This window comes from Sebastes fasciatus, chromosome 13, assembly GCF_043250625.1.
Source record: "Sebastes fasciatus isolate fSebFas1 chromosome 13, fSebFas1.pri, whole genome shotgun sequence".
Lineage (NCBI taxonomy): Eukaryota > Metazoa > Chordata > Actinopteri > Perciformes > Sebastidae > Sebastes > Sebastes fasciatus.
The window spans coordinates 29667812-29688725 of NC_133807.1; the positions used below are offsets into that span (position 1 = coordinate 29667812).

Below are 20914 nucleotides of genomic sequence, written 5' to 3' on the forward strand. Positions count from 1 at the left end.
TCTCTCTTTAACGGAACGTTACCAACAACTTTGCCTACGTCTGTATATATATGAATATATGTATGTGTATATATATTTTTGTATATATACGTATATATGTGTGTATATATATATGTATATATATGTATGTATATATATATGTATGTATATGTATATATGTATGCATATATGTATGTGTAAATATGTATGTATGTATATGTATGTATATATATGTATGTATATATATGAATATATGTATGTATATATGTGTATATATGTATGTATATATGTGTATATATGTATGTATATATGTGTATATATGTATGTATATACACTCACCGGCCACTTTATTAGGCACACCTGTTCAATTGCTTGTTAACACAAATAGCTTATCAGCCAATCACATGGCAGCAACTCAATGCATTTAGTCATCTAGACGAGGTGAAGACGACTTGCTGAAGTTCAAACCGAGCATCAGAATGGGGAAGAAAGGGGATTTAAGTGACTTTGAACGTGGCATGGTTGTTGGTGCCAGACGGGCTGGTCTGAGTATTTCAAAAACTGCTGATCTACTGGGATTTTCGCGCACAACCATCTCTAGGGTTTACAGAGAATGGTCCCAACAAGAGAACATATCCAGTGAGCGGCAGTTGTGTGGACGGAAATGCCTTGTTGATGTCAGAGGTCAGAGGAGAATGGGCAGAGTGGTTGGAGATGATAGAAAGGCAACAGTAACTCAAATAACCACTCGTTACAACCAAGGTATGCAGAATACCATCTCTGAACGCACAACACGTCCAACCTTGAAGCAGATGGGCTACAGCAGCAGAAGACCACCCGGTACTAGCAAGGTGTACCTAATAAAGTGGCCGGTGAGTGTATATGTGTGTGTGTATGTATATATATGAATATGTGTATGTATATATGTGTGTGTGTGTATATATGTATAAATATACGTATATATACATATATATGTATATATATGTGTGTATATATGTATGTATATATATGTATATATATATGTGTATATAAATGAATATATGTATTTATATATATATATGTGTGTGTGTGTGTGTATATATGTGTATATATATGTATGTATATGATATATAAATATATATATATAAATATATATATAAATCTATATATAAATCTATATACATATATATACATATATATGTATATATATATACATATATATGTATATATATATATACAGTATATTATACACTCTTTGGCTCATCTCTGTGAGTCCTGCATGCAGGAGTTTTTTTTTCTTCTTTTATTTCAAAAGTTCAATACATTAGATTCACACATGTTCACACATGTTCAGATTTTTCATTACAATTGTGCAAATATGTTTTACAGTATAAAAATAATATAAAAGTAAAATAAATTATACAGCAAATAAAATTTAAGGAAAGGAAAAGATGAATAAAAACAAAAACAAATAGTATGTACTATCTCAATCTTTGTTTGTATGCTGTCTTTTTGAGAAGTTCTTCGGTAAATTAATTAGCATGAAAACAATCTACAAACACACGTTCAATAGTTTCTCCTTCACAATAACAAAAAGTGCATCTATTGTTAACAGTTGCTAAGAACTTATATGTTAGATATTATCTTTAGCAGGGTAGATAGTATCAGTGTACACACCAGGGTGGGGAATTTCCTCAAAAACGAAACTTGGTGAGCTGCGCAGGCGCAGTAGGAGCAGTATATAAACAGAGATCTAGTGAAGTCACATCAGTTCTGTGTTGGATGTTACTCTGAGAACAACGTCGGGGGAAAATCCACAACAGGAGAAGAAGAAAAGCTGATTTCTGTCTGTATTTATCCAAGGTAAGAACAGTGGTCTCCCTTTTATTTATTTATCACTTTTATTTATTTACTTCTGTAAATGTTTTTTGCCTGCTGACGTTCAAAAAAAGAAATGATCTCTGTCTATATGTGGTTAGGGGTTTTCTGTACCAACAATATACCCATAGGCTACTTAGTTGTGCGTTATGGAGGTTCAGTGTTACAGACAACAGATTGTTTAGAAGTCTCTGCTCTCAGGAAGCAGGACAGAGGAAGTGATTCTTGTGTAAACCAGTAATAGGATTCTGTGTTGTCTCTGAACATATTTCTTTTTCAACCCTTTCAAGCATAGTGATCACTACAGTGGACAGCTATTCAAAAGCCATTTTCTTGTATTCCTATGGGTTTTGATGGTGTAGTCGCACATCAGCCACCTCAGTGGACGTTATAGCATCATCCCATACACTGCCACCCATTGGCCTGCCATTGTAATTGCACACAAAAAAATCCTCAGAAATGCTGAGCAGCTCAGGAATATCTTCCCAATGCTTCTATAGCAGGAGTAAAAAAAATGTATAACATCAAGTAACAACTTAGGAGTAATATAATTGTTAACATTTCGAAGTATTGATTTTATGTTGGGAGGAAATTACGATTAATCACCTGTCTACTAAATTGGACATCATGCATCGCTGGTTAGATTTCAACTACAATTCATACTATTACTGCAACTTTGTTGTTCTTGAAAATTCTTCCCTTTGCAGTAACTTTTTTGGCTGAAAATCAATTTATTAATGTTTTTAGAATGTAACTTGCAGTTGTTTTTTTTAACAAAAACAATACTTTGTGCAGATTAATCCCATTATATGAGTAACAGTTTGCATGGTTATATTTTGTAGAGCTCAGGTGCTGTGCGTGATAGAATGGAGAAAATACCATCTGAGTGAAGTGAGGATGAATGGTTGCCAGAAAAAGAAAGATCAGCAAATAGAAGCAGTAGTGACAGTGATGCTGAGGATGTGCCACCTGACAGAGCTCAAGACAACCAGTTTGAGGGAGACTTGCCTACTTTTTTAGGAAAGTGGAAAGTGAATGTTGAGGGAACAGAGCCAATAGATTTCTTTATGCATCTATTTCCTGAAGAGCTGATAAATGAAATAGTGCACAATACAAACCTGTATGCACTCCAAAAAGGAAAAGAAAATCTGGCCTCGACAAAAGATGAAATGAAGACATTTCTAGGAATTAATATGTCCATGTCAAACCTCAGGTATCCAAGATCAAGAATGTTCTAGTCATCAGAGGTAGGGCATCGTCTTCATTTGATAGCAAATGCCCTGCCATGATGCTGCATGCACACAAAAGACCAAGTACATCTGCATGCAGTGTCTTGTGGCTTTGTGCCCTGGGTGCTTTGCCAATTTTCATAGATAGACCTGGTGAAATGATGCAAAAGTCAGTAAAACTGAAGAGACTATACTGCTGAATTACGCTGAAAGAGAGTATTTTGAGAGCCATGGACATGGTTCAGCAGGGGGAGATGGGGAAGGGCTGAAGAGTCAAGAGTGAGACGCTGAATGAGGGAGGAGACAGGAGCAAAGAGCAGAAAAAGAGAAGGGAGAGGGGGAGGAATCAGGAGCGAGGTTCTACCTTTTTGCATTGCATTGAACAGTGTTAGAATATGTTAAAATATGTTAAAAACATTAGTTTAGCAGAATTAAAAATGAATATGATTTTCTAGTTTTCATACAATTTATCATTTTATTCATTGGTTTGGAAAAAAACGTTTTTTCAGTTGAAAACCTGAACGCATGCTGTCCAACAAAGTGGACATGTGAAAAACTCCTTGAAAAATGTGCGTTTTAAAAAAAAATTAGTCAATATTTTATTTTCATGCCTAAAGATGAATAAAAACACTTAGTAAAAAAATCCTGACTGAGGTCATCATAATTCATGCATGAAAGGGTTAAACCGGAGTGAAGTTTCTTCAACAGAGAGATGTCTTCCACACATGGGTTGAAAGTAACAGTATGACATTTTCTTTTGCAGATGGAGGGTGATAAACACCAAAGTTGATAATGTGACGAGGAAAGGAGAAAGAAAATCATGATGGAGTGACACAACATTTTCCCAGTGTTTATCCAAGGTAAAAACAATGGCCCGCCTTTTTATATATTTATTTATTAGCTGGTGTTAATGTTTTTAACCTTACTCAGAGTTATGGATGTAAGTTAGGCCTGTTATATAACATCAATGCCCATAGTGTGATGGTGACGCACTAAAAGAAATGATCTCTCCCCTACGTGGCTCATCATTTTCTGTGGCTGGAAGGGCTGGGCACAGACCCTGAAAAAAAGCAGGAACAAAAGAATGTTGAATGTGGTCTGATTGGTTTGAAGTGAGGAGATAGGGATCACAATCTAGACAATCCGATAGGTTTTTGTAACATGCAAGAATTTTTACTTAAAATGTACTCATGATAGGGATGCTCATTTTGAAAAATGTTCTAAACCGATAACCGACCCTCGTTAACCGATTATTAACCGTTAACCGACAAGATTAGTGCCTCGTGCCAGCTGCAGGAGCACAACAGATATTCGTGAGTCTCCAGTTCACCCGTCCGGGAGCGTTAACTTAGCAACTACGATGCTGCGTGTAGTGTCGCGGACATGCAGCCACTTTCCCAGTAAAAATCTCCACCACACATTTAGTTTAGTTTAGCAGGTTGTCAGCTGTGTGTCTGCTCGCCATAACTTTCGCGAGTGTCCAATAAACAGTGTGTGTATTTGTGCTACGTTAGCAGCTCTAGCATTGCCGGAGGCTTCGTGCTCGCCGCCGCACACGTAGTCTGCGTAACTTTAGCGAGTTTCCAACAGACTGTGTGTGTGTGTTGGTGGTGAGTGTGAGGTTGTTGGTGGCGTTATAGCTGTGAACGTAGGTGTAGCAGTGAGTGTACAGTTTATTTTTCGGTGAATAAATGCTACGAAACTACAACTCCTCCGCTCCGCTCAAGCGAGCTGGAGCTGTTCTTTTAATACATCCATGGAGAGACCGGCGCCGACTTCCTGTATCCTTCAACTCCGGCTCCGCCTCTTAAGGTGGGCTGTTAAGGTGGACCAGCTTTTCTCCTTAAAGTGACGAACTGCTCTTCTAAGCCGCTCAGCTTTTAAGTTAATTATTAACATTTCTTTTAACCGATAGCGTTGAAGGGACTGTTTGTAACTTCTTACACGTATAAATCAATCCGGGTCGGTGTCCCATGCACGCTCGCGTGTGGCTACGCTGTTCAGACTCAGACTCCAACACAAACTATACGGAAGCACCAAAACCTCAAAGTTCTATCTATTGAAGCCCGTCTGTTAAACAGTGTTGGCCGCGGTCGGAGGACGCGGTCGGAGACCGTAGCTTTGGTCTCCAGGGCCGGAGTCTCTGCTCCTCTGCCTGCTTGCCTTCACTCACACACCACACTCGTTCTCACTCTTTCGCTCCACTCTTACATGCATGCGTGCACACTACACACTGCAGAAGAGTTAGTTTAGCTCTGAGAATATCTAGTGAATGTACAGTGGATGTTTGTGCAGAAATAACTGCTGCAGCTCCTCCAGACCAACAGAGGTTTTCCGTGTCTTGTGAAGTGACGGGGCTCCGCAGCGAGAAACGTTATCGTCTCTGACCAAAACTCCGGTTTCTCCCCTGTTCCCTCCGACCGCGGTCGGGAGGCTGAAGCAGGAAAAGCCAACACTAGGATCAGCATTGATTCATGAAGAGACCTTCGTCTGGTCAGCTAACATTACTGCCAAGCAGCTGAAATATAGAGTGATATTGTGGTTTTAGCTGACGTCTGTCGCCTCACTGTTTTGAGCGATGCTCGTTCATGTCCACAGGTGTCGCGGTTTACAAGCAATTTCAGATTCTTACATAGAGTCCCTTTAAGAGAGTCTGAGCCGGATTTGCAGGATACAGGAAGTTGGCTCCGGTCTCTTAAGCTCGCTTGAGCGGAGCAGAGGAATTGTAGCATTTATTCACCTACAAATAAACTGTACACACACTGCTACAGCTACGTTCACAGCTATAACGCAACCAACAACCCCACATTCACCGCCACCGCACACACACAGTCTGTCGGACACTCGCTAAAGTTACGCTGCGCTGACGGAGCGTATGTTTGTGGCAGCGGCGAGCACGAAGCCACCATGCTAGAGCTGCTAACGTAACACAAACACACACACTGTTTGTCGGATTGCATGTCCGCGACACTACACGCAGCATCATGGCTGCTACAGTAACTCTCCTGACGGTGAACTGAGGACTCAGTTGTCTGTTGTGCTCATACACTGGCGCACCGCTGCCTGCGAGGTACAAATCTTGTCGGTTAACGGTTAATAATCGGTTAACGAGGGTCAGTTATCGGTTAAGAACATTTTTCAAAATTAGCATCCCTAGTTTTCATTGGTCTTTAGGGAAACTTTAAATTGCTATAGCAGTTTATTTCTATAGACAATTACATTAACATTAAAACAATAATTAATACATTCAAATTACAATTACATTAATTACATCATTCTAGAGGACAATTACAGCATATCAGGGAATATACACACACACTTTTTGAAAAGATCTTCGGCCATGCTGATAAATCGACTGATATTTAACAGCCTATATCATCATCAGCATCAATGTAGACCAATAAATAAGGAAATTGCTGTACGTATATTGCTGTATATGTTTGAGGTAATTTAGAAACTGTCACCATTACATAGTTTGACCACCAGAATGGACTGTTTTCCAACTGAAATGTTAACGTTATGTGTTCATGTAAGAAAAGAATATCAGTTGATCTATTTTAACATCATTTTTAAATATTTATCAAATATTTTGGCCTCATTAATCCACTAACAGTGGAGTTATAATCTTCAGTAATTCCGATGAGGAGTGTAAAATTTGCAAATAAAGAAGACAATAATTGAACAGTATTTTGCATGGAGTTTCGCATGTCTGTCTCTCTTAAATGAGTGTACCAGGAGCTATACAGTGAACTAAAGCTCAATTTTATCTCTGATTCCAGTTTCAACATGAAGTTTGACAAGATAAATTTGCCTGTGAGCCAGTTTCATTTAGCACATGTTCATCTGTATGCAAGATTATAATGGACTGAATGTAACTGTATAACATTTTCTCTTGCAGATGGAAGGTGATAATAAGTTAACACCAAAGATCATTTAGAGGAAGGAGAAAGAAAATCATCATGGGTGAGTGGAGTGACAAGTCCTTTTTTCAGCACTTCAAAGGGGTGTAGTAGTTTGAGCTGTTTGCAGTGACATGTATCTTTGTCTTCTCTGCTTTTAAAGTGTTAATATATTACCTAAAATATTCCCTTGTGCACCTCAAGTTTGGCTCTAGCAACACTGTATTATAAATTATAATTTGTTATTGTGAGATTTTATATACATTATGGAGAAACGCGGATATATGGAGCATATTAGCTCAAATGCTAAACACCAAATTTAAGGATTTGGTTAATATCAAAAAGATAAGAATATTGGGCTAGATGCATGTATCAATAATATTTTGTTTAGTTATGAATACTCAAACGAATCAATACATGGCCTAACCTAGTCTTAAACAAAATAAAGCATTCAGGGTGTAAAGTGCATTATCCTGTTTTAATGTTACCCAAAGTACAACATCTTTAAACTAGAACAACAAAAATATATGAAAATCATATTTAATTAGACCCAAATCACAGTCCTCGCAGGTGCATGCTTAAGGTGGACACCCATGGCTGCTTCGATTATGCTCTCTGTGGCCTTTGAATCCCGTCTGTTCACAGCAGCTGGAAAAAAAGCACAACAAAAAAATAATATTCATCTTTATAGAGCGCCTCTTCTGATGCTGGAGCACTTTTTATCTGTCAACACTCAAAACAAAGACATCCTGCCAATTATAATCTTGTGCGTGAAAACACTATATAAATCACGAACATAAACAATATAAACAGCTATCAACGTGTTGTTTAAATGCTCTTGTTTTCACATTACAACGTAAATACACCAAAGTTCCCAGCTCGGGAAATGGGACCATCCGAGGAGCACGTGAATGCAGCTAACTGGCGGCTCAAGTCCAAGGTAGCAACATCAGAAGCTACCACCCCTCTCGCTATGAATACAGAGTAAAAAAATAGAGAAAATGGGTCTTAAAAATAACCAAAATTTCACAGGACTAATGCGCAGGAAAACTGCTTTGCCACCCGACTATGCATATGTTTCATTTTCAAAAACACACAGCTAGCGTGCTAGCTTCCCCGGGCTCAGTTCATATGTAAACACGCTATCTATGAGAATACGCCATGTAGCCTCAAACTCAACACTTAGTATGAGAATGGTAGAAGCATCTTTACAAATACATTTGCATTTTAAATTTTAGTGTCTTTTCGGAACTCACCTGCAACTCGCATCCCCTCCCTGTCGAACCATAGACGTGTCAAACTCGATGTAGAACTGCATCACCTGTTGCACATGTGTCGGAGGCCAAAGGTATTAGTGTTGGTGCGCAAGGAAAAATAATCCTACTTCGAACTCGGGGGAATGCTGGAACAAAACATACTGTTTAGCCCCTCTATTGGCCATATACTGTACATGATATCATATTGCGTTTAGAATAATACTTTTCAATAACACAATTCATGTGTAAAAACTACTGTTCACACTGTTACAACATATAATGTTACAATGTTATATGTTGTTTGACAATGTAGCACCATTGAAAATGGTGCACCATTTGACAATGTAGCACCATTGTCAGACAAATTTCCCTCAAAATCACCATTCCTATAAGATTATGTTTTCATGTCGGCAAATGGTCGAAATAAAGTCACGTTGTGACACGACGTCTATTGGACTCGTTGGCCTTGACGCAGGTCGAGGAAATGTTTGCTGGGAGGGGGGGACTGCAACTGAAATTCAGCCCAGGACTTTGAGATGGAGAGGCCTAGAACATTTTTTCTAATACAGCCATCCCAGCTGCCACCTCAGTACTTATTTATGAAAAGTTGTGGCTGGACGGAAATTCAATAGAGCAAAACTTCGATGTAGTAGAAGTGAGAGCATGGCGTGAGGGGAAACGGATGTATCCAAAACATATAGTAACAGGTCATCGGCGTAGAGCAATACTATTCTCAATGCCCCCCTGCAAATACCTGATATGCCCTGGTAGCCACCTATGTGCAATCGCCAGATGTTCTATGGCTAAGTCAAAAAGCTAAGGTGATAATATGTCAATGGTATGTTTACAGTTTGTTCTGCTGCCCCCAACAGGCCAAAAAATATAATTACTGCTTTAAAAATTCAATAGGAATGAATGGGCTTGGGGCCAAGTATCACAGACAGTTAAGGGAAGTTGTAAAGTTCTGAGATACGGATACGGTTTTGGACTTTTCGTTGGATTTGACAAAATGGAAAATTTGAATTCTCATATTTAAAGTATGTGCTACTACCAAACATCTCTAAATATGCAAACCACAAATATGCCTGAAGTGCGGTAGAGAACACGATCACTTCTCTGATTCTGTAATTTTTGTCTTTTCTCACTATACAGCTGACGAACTTGAGCAGTCACCAAAGAGTTGGACTGAATCTCAAGTAAGCACCTGGCTAAAATCCATTGGAGTGAAGGAGCAGTACATAGAAAAGCTCTATGAAGAAGAAGTAGATGGACAAACCCTTCTTGTACTGAATGAGGACTTTTTGAAGTTAAAGATTTGCATGAAATCAGGGCCTGCTCATTTGATTATTCAAAAGAGAGATGAGCTCATCAACTCCAAACAAAAGTCTCAAGGGAAGAAAAAGACCACCAGTGGCAAAACACTGGAGCAGAAATCAGTTCAATGTCTTCCCATAACAAGTGAAGGTCCTTCAGCACAGATTCCTGAGAGAGATCAAGATGTCTCGAAAGAGAAACAAACTGCTCAAGCACAATGTGTGTTGACTTCAAAGGAAGACTGTAGACCACGACCATTCGATCAAGAGGGGATTGATTTCATATATGTAAAGCACAGTGTCCTGCAGCCTGAATCAGGTGCTTTTAATCTGACATCTCCATGCCATGAATTTAAGTCTCTTTCTGTAGCTGCTGCATTGGATCGTACAAGACTCCAAGCTAAGTTTGCCAAAGAGGTCCTTAAATTTGCGACTGGCTGTATGAATATCAGAACAAATGGTACAATACACTTTGGTGTGATGGACAGCAAGGAGGATGTTGGATACGTACATGGTGAGATAATTGGAATCCCTGTAAAAGAGAAAGACATTTATGTAGATGCTTTGGACTACATTGAAAGGAGTTTCTCCTCTAACACGGAGCATGTCCGCCAGTGTGTGCGGCCACCAAGGTTCATTGAGGTTATAGATCGAGAAAATACAGAAAAGAGGTATGTGGTAGAGGTTGACATTGTGCCTTCAATAGGTATCGTTAAGGGCAAGGTGTATGCAGTTCGTCTGCCAAACTTCAAAGAGTCAGCCAACAAAGTAGAATTTGAGAAAGAAGCGATTCTGCGGAGGGTGGGTTCAAAAACGGAGCCAGTGAACGACAAAGACTTCAGTGACTTTCATGACCGGGTCAAAGATCGGGATGCTCAAAGAGAAGAAGCAGAGAAAAGCCAGTTCCTCAGTGCTCCAGACTTCTGCCAAGACCTCGGAAGAAAGCTCAAAATGCTAATGACAAGTGGGAAGAAATTCATTGAAACGGAGAAATGGTTCATACTCGTCACAAACAAATTCAACCCTGATGACCTCTGCAACATTGACTGGTTGCTTAACATGAACATATTCTCTGTGTTTGACTTTGATCCAAACTCAAAGATTTCAGGTCTTTGCAGTAAATACCTTCAGCATCACGCTGCAAACATGCATTCTCTGCAGAGCTACAGGATATCTGGTGACAAGAGTATCAAAGAATTCACAAGCCGCTTGCATCTGTTTGATCAAACTAGCTGGATCTTTTGTAATGGCCGCACTGACTACAAAGGAAGTGAAAATCCATGTGATGAAACGACTTGGATCGAGACAAAAGTGACTTTACTGCGGGAATCTGTGTCTTTGATCTGTAAACAAATCTTGCCGAAGGGGACGTTCCAGGTCATTTTTCTTCTCACATCACCAGTTGAGAAGCCTCTCTTGCTCACATTTTATGAGTTTTTCACAGACATGGAAGGCCATGAAGACATCATCTGCATTTGTGAATCACAAGAAAACTTCCAGAAGTGGCAAAGCTTTGCAGAGGTCTCATGTGGACAGAGGGAAACTGTGAACAATTCCAGTGTTGTTGGGATGAAAATGAGTCACATTAACGCAACTCTGCAGCAAATACAGCCTGCTAAAGCATGTGCCAGCAAACACTTGCCAGTCTTTGTGAAAGGGACTTGCCTTCTTGAAACACATGAAGAGGAACAGATGTATTCTCTGGAAATTCTGACGGTCGACCATTGTGATGAAACAAGCGAAGACTTTATCGGTGAGGAAAAAGCAAACATTGAACAGCAGTTCTACCATGGTGGGAGAGTGAAGTGGTTGAATTTCTGGCTTGCTGAGCACAACTATGTTGGAGAGGTAATTGAAAGAGATGCTTATCATGAGGTTTCCAACCTTCTCCATGATGCTTTGAAGTGGAATGCAGATCAATCTCCGGTGAACAGCATAAATATCTACCATCATCCAGGAAGTGGTGGGAGCACTGTCGCGAGACAGGTGCTGTGGAACAAAAGGAAAGATCTGAGGTGTGCAGTTGTGAAGCCTTCATACTCAGCTGCTCTTGTTGCGCAACATGCAGTTGAACTAAGAGAATATGAAGAAAAAGATTCACAAAAGTGTCTTCCTGTGCTGCTCCTCATTGAAGAATCAGACAAAGAATACCTTGATGATCTCAGGAATGAACTAGAGGTTGCCATTAACGTCAAAAGAATCCAGTATGGAACTCCATGTTTCATTTTGTTGAGCTGCAGACGATCCCATGATCCAGAGAAGAAATGCAAGGAGTCTCCATTGCAGAATGTGTCAGTCACTCACGAACTGTCTGCTCAAGAGAAGAGAAAGTTTGCTGGAAAACGACAGGTGCTTGAGAAACAATATGCGCCTAAATTCATCCTGACATTTGTTTTGATGAGTGAAGGATTCAGTGTGTATTACATTCAACAGTTTGTGGAACATTTGCTCCAAGACATTGACCGTCAATCTGTTGTCACTCGCCTCATTCTCTATGTAGCACTGCTGAACACTTATGTTCAAAACTCTTTCATCTCTCAGTCCCATTGTGAAGCTTTGCTTGGTTTAAACGTTAAGTGGGAAAGGTTTCGCCAACATGACTTTGAGGGTTCACTCAGTGATCAGGCTAAACTAGTCTTCTTGCACCTCAGAGATGACAAGACACACATCAATGCAATCAGAATCATCCACCCACTCGTTGCAAAAGAAATTCTCCAACAACTTTTGGGGAACCAACAGACCCAGAGCAGTTTGGCAATGGATTTGCTCTGTGACAAGATGCTTTTTGAGCAGAGATTTGGAAAGGAGGAATATCAGTCATTTTTGAGAGCACTTTTTATGAGACGATCCAGAATAAGCAAAGGTGACGAATATGATAGTTCTTTCGCTCCTCTGATTGAGCATGTGCGTACAAAGGAGAAAAGCCCAGAAGAAGCCATTGTGTTACTCAAGAAAGCATTCCAGTGTTTCCATGAAGATCCATTCTTTGCACAACAACTTGCTCGTCTTCATTATACTTATGAGAAGTTTGATGAGGCAAAATGCTGGGCAGAGACAGCAGCCAAACAACAGCCCAACAACTCATACATACTCAACACAAAAGGGCAGGTGTACAAGAAATGGTTCCAAGCTAAATGCAAAGCTATTGGCAATGTCCCAAAGACAGCTCAAAATATAGCAGATGCTGTGGAGACTGCACTGAAAGCCCAGGAGTGTTTTCAAGAATGTGAGAAAGCAGCTGATGCAGATATGGAAAACCTTAACAGTTCAGGGTTTTCTTCTGAAGTTGAGGTTGGCCTCAGCCTGCTCAAACTGATCTTTTCATCGCAAGTGTTTGCAAACGGAGCCAATGGTCGTTCAGAGTGTATGAAGTACCTGTTAACAGATTACATTCCAGAGGAAGTTGAAGATGCCTGGGAACCATTTCATGGCCGTTTGAAAAAACTCAACAAGACATTGCAAGATGCCTTGGAAGGGATTTCAGAAGACCTCAGTTACTTCCAGACAGACATCGGTGCAGATGAAGAAGAGACCCATGAAAGTCCTGAAGAGAAGCCACTGACATGGTTGGCAAAAAGATCTACAGAGTTTGGGAAGTACTTCAGTGATAATACACTTTACGGGAAATCAATGCCAGCCAATCTAACTCTTTCCCAAAACCGTATGATCATCTACCGTCTTGGCGGGGGTAACGTAACATCCATCCTCTACAAGCTAACTGACCGGACGGATGGAGTACGTCTTCTCGAGAGCATCCTTGCTCTCTACCCCAGAAATCCAAAAAAGGCCAAATTGGGACAAAACGACATTGTCAATTACATAATGACCCACCTAACTCTGAACTGCCTGTCACCACAGAATCAAAAGGTAGCTCCTCTGAAAGATCTGCAGACACTTAGTCGTCATTTTCCAAAAGATAAAAGGAAATGTTTGCCATGTGCCCTGTTCTTGCTTACCTTGCTGCTCTGGCCAGAGGATCATGACACAGATCAAGATAAAGAAACCAAATATGAAATTGTGCAAGCAGCTGTTGAACACCTAGAAAAAGACTACTGGACCAAGATGAAGGACATTCCTCAGCGGAAAAGAAGGATTCACACCCATTTTTTTCTGGGCAATGGAAACGGATTGGATAAATTTGTCCACAAGAGAAAGGTTGAAACAGTCACAAAGGTGTTCTCTGTCTCCGAGAAACGCATGAAGTGGTTCGGGGGTGATGCATGGAAAAAGCCTGAGATTGCCACGATGCTGAAATGTGTGTCTGGTTGGACTGAAGATGGAGTTGTGTACCTTGAAGGCCCTCGGAAAAAGAAGTTCAAAATCCTGCCTATTCATGTACCTTCAGTGCCTCATAGTAATGAAAACATCACATTCTACCTGGGGTTCACATTCAGAGGCCTTGTTGCCTGCAACATCATTGTGAAAAAATAGTTTGTCTTTGAACAATGATCCTGATACATGGCTGTATGTCATCTTGCTGAAGCATGGGCCTAGTATCCACCTCATTACCTAAGAGCAAGAACAAAATAAAAAGAGAAAAGATCAATTCAAAACACACAAAACTTCTTACGACAGTTTGTCAAGTAGGTAATCTTTGTGAAAGACGAAACAAAAATGTTGAAGCACATGGTTTTGTTTTGTAAGATATAAGATTGTTTGATGTTTCCCCTCTTGTACTTGTATATAGAAGCACATGTAAGTGTACTGAAAAAGTGTCATAAAAATGACTCACCAGTTTTTGTGTACATATGAACATGGACTATGACATGATTGACTCTGGATTCCCAGAGTAAAAACAATGTAAACTGAATGTGCTACACTATAGCTCAATGCTTCTCAAACAGGAACTCAGAGTCCCTGTTTCAACTTGTATCTAGTATCCTGTTATTTGCTGATTGTTTGTCGATCCAGTTCAGATGTATTGCAGTTCACACCTGGCATGAAAATGCCTTTCAAATGTATCTCAAGTGAGCGTTAGTGCCTGGATTTTGCTAACTGGCTCACATTTGGTGTTATTGTTTTGTAAGATGTAAGATTGTTTGACGTTTCCCCCTCTTGTACTTGTATATAGATGCACATGTAAGTGTACTGAAAAAGTGTTATAAAAATGACTCACCAGTTTTTGTGTATATACAGTATGAACATGGACTATGATATGATTGACTCTGGATTCCCAGAGTAAAAACAATGTAAACTGAAATTGCTACTCTAAAGCTCAATGCTTCTTAAATAGGAACTCAAAGGGCCTGTTTCAACCTGTATCTAGTATCCTGTTATTTTCTGATTGTTTGTTGATCCAGTTCATATGTATTGCAGTTCACACCTGGCATGAAAATGCATTTCAAATGTATCTCAAGTGAGCGTTAGTGCCTGTATTTTGCTAACGGGCTCACATTTGGTGTTATCTTTTGGAAACTGAAATAGACTGCTGTTAGGAAGAAAAAAAACATGTCACAGAAGATGAATTTTGGTGTCAACTGTTCTTAAACATCTGGGCTTTATAGTAGATCATGATAGCTTATACTCACTCTTCTATATTTACCAAGATACAATGTAGAAAGCAATGGAATTAAATGCAACTATCTTCATGGGATTTGTATCAGTGTTTTAACAATAAATGTATAAAGAGATAAACAGCAACAGTATGTACAGTTGGAGAATAATGTGTATACATATTGATATGCAATAGAAACATGTGTAATAAAGTGCTTGTATAGATATTGAATACACTTTACACAAATTATGAAAACACACTTGGCCTTAAAATTAAGCTACAAATGATGTCAGTACCTGTACTTTTGTTGCTATACATTTTTAAAATGTTGTACTTGTATTGTATTTGATGATGTTTTTGATAGTAACATGAAATATTTGACTCTGTAAACATTGGTGTTCTGTATGTAAAATATATCACAGAATACGATAAACTTTTTTTTCTCTTCAATTTCAGTTTTATGTTGTCATTCCTTGAATAAAATGTCATGTTCAAGTGATAGTGATAGTCTTTTCAGAAGATTTTATCATGCAACAACTGGCAGACTATATAAGACATAATTGTTAGACCTAAACTTGAAAAATGAATGCACATTGACAATTAACATCAAGCATTTTAACACTGTCCAAAGAACTTGCATATTGTTTTCATCATTTGGGCTATAAAGTGTGTTCACATATGGAAAACTTCAGAAGAAAAAAAAACACATTACAACTTTCTGGTGTTAATAGTTTAATCATTCTGGACCAGTAGTAGTAGTTGTGACTGAGACAAGGTAGTCAGGTCACTCAATACAGGATTAATAACATTTTCAATGCAGATTAGTATAAAAAACAAATCTAATTTTTAGATATTTCAGTGCTCTCAAAAAATGTCAGCGTATGTACCTCATCAGATTTACAGGTGTTCCCATTAGTGTTTTTGGCTTATCAAATTCTTTTTATTGGCTAATGACGCATATATTTATGCAATATATGAAAATGTATTATTTTATTTATTTTGTATATATATATATATATATATTAATATTTGATAAATATTTAAGTCTAAAATGATGGTGGTCACTAGTTTATTAGGAAACCAAACATCTTGATTTAAATAACTTTGCATTTATTTTTGTAGCCAATATATTTTCTTTCCTTAATTGAAACTTGTTCCATGCACTTACTGTGACTGAATGTTGTGTTAATGACGACCAATCAGGTGATGACAGACAAGGATCATACCATCAAGCAGGGAGGGGCGGGGGTGACGGTCTACAGCAGGGGTCAGCAAACTGCGGCTCCGGAGCCACCTGCGTCTCTTTTGCTCCTCTCCAGTGGCTCCCTGTGGATTTTTAAAAAATGGAAATGAATAACTGTTTTTTGTTTACATTTTCATTTTGTATTTATCGTATCCTATTGTTGTAGGTCAGACGGGAGCGTTGCCTTCAAGAGCGGACACCAAGCGGGACTCAGCTGCTGCACCGTGAGCTGGTGAGGACCAGGCCTGCAGTGCCTGGGATCCACTGCTGGGTGCCGCAGCTGCACCCTTATTTAAGTGCCTTCTGCTCACCGGGGTTAAAATGTTTCCCAAAAAGAACCGTCCACAAGTCTGTCTCTGCCTCGAGGAAGTCGGATAACCAACAGGGTGTTATCTTGTAGCTGGACTGAGCAAAGAATTTTTTTATTTTATAACAGCATGTCCAAAAAAAGTGTTTGTCCCACCCAAAACTATCTGGCCTCTCTTGTGGGAAACATGTCTGGATGTTGTTGGGTAGTTTTATACTGCAATGTTGTATTTCTGAGTGAGCCTGTTCACTGCACAGATACTGTATATTTTTGTATAGACTTGATTCAGAATTTGGATCATTGATGATGAATCATTTAATATGGCCAATGTGCCTTCTTTTTTAAATATCATTACATATTTGCCAACCTTCACGATTTTCCCGGAAGATTCACGTTTTTCATTTCCCTCTCCCGGTTTGTGACAAATGTTCAAACCTTTTTTTTCTTTTTTCTTTTTAGTTATCTCAACCTGTTTCTGGCGCTGTACAGCGTGTAAAAGCCCTACTGTTTCCACCCGGACGACAATACAGCTACACCAAATGTTGTTTTCTCGGGGGGGAAAGAGCTGCTCGCGGTTTGACCTGCAGGTTCAGCGCACATTGTCAGTAGGCACTGCCCAAAGTTGGGCGTTGCTATACGCAGCGAAAAAGCCGTCGTGGCGTGTAACACGCCATTGGAAATTACGGACTTCAGAGCGCAGTGGTGTCGTTGTCGCGTTGTGTCTGAAAGGACCTTCGGTGAGTGAGAGACGGAGAGAGAAATGGAGTAGGAAAACTGTTCACACCAGAGGAGCAGATTACTCTTATTCCTGAGAATTCAAAATAAAATTAAAGGAACAGTGTGTAGCTTTTTGGGGATCTATTAGCTGATATGGAATATGATATTAATAAGTATGTTTTCATGAGTGTAAAATGAAATAATGAATGCGTTTTTTACGTCACCTGAAGGCCACCGTAGTTCTACGACACGCTGGTGAAACTGTGGTAACGTGAGCTGCAGAGTGTAAAACCGCCGTACCGCCAGCCGCCGTCTGACTTCCGTTGCTCCTACAGTAGTGTTATTATGGTATGGATGGCCTCTGAGTGAGTCAAACGGCGTTACCACGGTTTTGCACTCGGCGCTCGGAGGAGTGATTGGAGGGGTACACAGTTGGTTGCAATCTGCAACCACACCACTAGATGTCACCAAATCCTACACACTGCACCTTTTAAAAGTATTTAACATAAAACTGCTGTTGCAGCGTACTTTATAATTATAAATATTTTTCAGTTTTCGTTGTTTAAAAGAATGCAGGAACCAAACACACATTTTTGGTTTTGTAATCCTCTCTGTTGTTTTTTATGTCTTGAGGTTGGCAAGTATGACCATCACTGTGCTGTATGGGTACAGATCTTTAAATTTGACTATGCTAAATGTGCTTGATTCCAGTTAATGCTGCTAGACTGCTTCTCTTTTGTCAATCAAGACTATTGTGCTGACTTGGCAAGAGCGGACTGTTCCAAAGGGTGTTCAGGGTGGCATCTGAATACAGTGGGTAATTTTATTCTCATGTGATTAAGTAGTCAGATATGAGTTTTAGAGGTCAGGCTGCAGAACTCGCGTATAATAACTTTTCAAGGGTGTCAAAGTGAAGTTGATGACTTGCACATTAAATTCTATTTTTTTTATACTGAGATTTTGCTTGTTGATTGATGTTGCTGAAGCTCAAGATGGAGATTTGGAAAATATGGAATATGTAACTACAGTCAGTGCCTAAGAGAAGCTACTTTAACATATTTTTTTTTTTACAGGTGTACCAAGCTTTTGGTATGCACTGAATTGTCTGGGTTCAATATTGCCACAGTTAAAATTAGTTAGACTAGCCTACAGTACAGTGTAATCTGTGTGAATCTCTGCACGCTCTTCAAGTCACACACTGACACACATGTTAATATATCTAAAACCTACAGGATAAGAGAGAGGAGGAACACAAACCAGTGTTGGAGAGGTGCTAACCTCAGTGGAAATACAAGGAAAATAGCTGCAAACTCGATGCAAAAGTGATTTAATAATTTAGCAACGCTGCTACGACAGTCTTTTTAAGGGTAAAACGTTGGTGTGTGACTGTTTTCCTCTACACTAATACATCTTAAACCACCAGACTCAAATATCAAGATGTAAACCGATGAATACAAATGAACTGTAATGCAGTTTAGCCAGAAAGGAACGCTCGAACATTGGAAATATGCTTGTTCACTATCAGATGAGAAGATAAGATCAGTTTCCTCTCTGTGCATTCAGTACAGAGAGGTTTTGGATGTGTTAACACAACTTTTACTCAAAGACCAGCAGAAGTGGTCCAGGTACCTGGTAAGGATGCCCCACATGTACCTGGTAAGGGTGCCCCACAGCTCCCTTCATGTGGTATCTAGAGCAGGTTTATAAAACAATTCTTATGTATCACTGAAACTTTTAACGCCCAATGATAGAACCTACAGGTGTGGCTCAACAAGTTACATAACGTTTTGATAAATGATACTGGTCTGGTCAGAGGTAAGCCCTCCCTTTTTTTCTTCTTGTTTGGACTGTATTAACTCTCTGTCTTCCAGCCTAGATGGTGAATTCAGCTGTCAGACTCATTAGGCCTGAGTCCTCTGGCTTTCTGTTCAACTTTAATTATCCTAAATTTAAATGCAGAAATAAATGTATCCAATAAATACGGCCCTAAACCAGAACAGAACTGGCTTGTAGCTATTTCAAAACAAGTTCCTCTTTTGTCTTCCTCCTTTACTTCACATCAAAAACTCTGTGATTGTTCCAACCTGTTGCATAACTGCTTTTATTATTATGGCTTTCTTCAACATTAGCCCATAATAACCATAGATGTTCCTTTGTTCAACCACAGTTTTTATAAGTAGCTTCTCTATTAAACTGTAACATGGTAACAAGTGTAGAAGTACATTTTTGGTGCTTATTTTGAATGCAGGGCTTTTAAATAGAGAATTATTAACTTTATGGTGGTGCAGCTAGTTTTACATACACAAATTTTTATATGTTTATAAATATTACATTCGGTAATGCTCGGCTCACTGGTATCCATTGGAGGTGTTTCAGCCAAAGAGTTTATAGTATATATTATAATATATATATACATATACATATATATGTATATGTATATATATATATTATTATATATAAAATATATATTATATATGATATAAAATATAAAATATATATTATATATGATATATATGATATATAATATAGTATATATATTATATATATAATATAGTATATATAACAGTAATAGTATATATAGTAATATAATAGTATATATAATACATATATTATATATAATATATATATATACTATATTATATATAATACATATATATACTATATTATATATAATATATATATTATATATACTATATTATATTTATATTAAATATATACTATATTATATATATAATATATATAATATATTATATATACTTTATTATATATACTATATATATTATATTATATATATATATATATATATATAATATATATATATACACGCGCTCTTTGGCTTGTTAGAAGTGGGTAATATCTCAATCTTTGTTAGTATGATGTCTTTTTGAGAAGGGTGTGGAATTTCCTCAAAAATGAAACTTGGTGAGCTGTGCAGGCGCAGTAGAGCAGCCCCTCAGGACATTGGGTGCATGCCAAAGCTCTTAATTGCATCCCTGTTTCCCTCACTTGCGTCTCATCCTTGCGTCTTAGTCCCTCCCACCAGGGAAGCATGGAGAGACGCAAGGAAACCATGCGAGGAGAGAGGAAACGAGGAAATACGATTTAAGCGACATGGGACGGTCGTTTCCTCTGAAGCTTCACGTGAAGCGACGTCCGTTTCTGATGACAGCAGCAGCTGATCACATCTGGATCAGCTGTCAGTCAACTTTAACAGCTGTTTGTGTCTGAACTGTACTAATACTAATAAAGACAAGTGCAAGCTGCAGCCTGTATTTCTACTGTGGACTGCTTAGAGGCTCAGGAAACATCTCTACTGGAACAATAACTTTATATTATTTATTCATTATTAGCGTCTGTAGTTATTGATATTCTGATTGTGAGCTCATTATTTAATAACCCAGAATATAACTACGGTGTTTTTTTAAACACTGGACATTATTTATTAGGCTAAAGGGAAAATGTAAATGATGTATATCAAACCCGACGTTCAGGAATCATCAGCCTCATGTGACTGAATGGAAATGAGGATAAATGATGTAAAAGGTGTTTGTTGCTGACAGACAGACTCTCCTTTTCTCTCTGACTTTAATAGTATCATTAATAAAAGTTAACGGGGGAAA

The 20914-nt window shown here is 38.7% G+C and overlaps 2 protein-coding genes across 2 annotated transcripts in view; both read left to right on the forward strand.

The window, feature by feature from the left end:
- LOC141781193 (sterile alpha motif domain-containing protein 9-like) overlaps positions 1 to 20914 on the forward strand; it is a 62495-nt gene that overhangs the window by 14722 nt on the left and 26859 nt on the right. The gene's annotated exons all lie outside the window — the stretch shown is intronic.
- On the forward strand, positions 1679 to 15477 carry LOC141781196 (sterile alpha motif domain-containing protein 9-like). Its single transcript, XM_074656761.1, has 4 exons — positions 1679 to 1821; positions 3829 to 3925; positions 6964 to 7028; positions 9373 to 15477. The coding sequence occupies exons 3-4, from the start codon at positions 7025 to 7027 to the stop codon at positions 13962 to 13964; spliced, it is 4596 nt and encodes a 1531-aa protein (XP_074512862.1). The 5' UTR covers positions 1679 to 1821; positions 3829 to 3925; positions 6964 to 7024; the 3' UTR covers positions 13965 to 15477.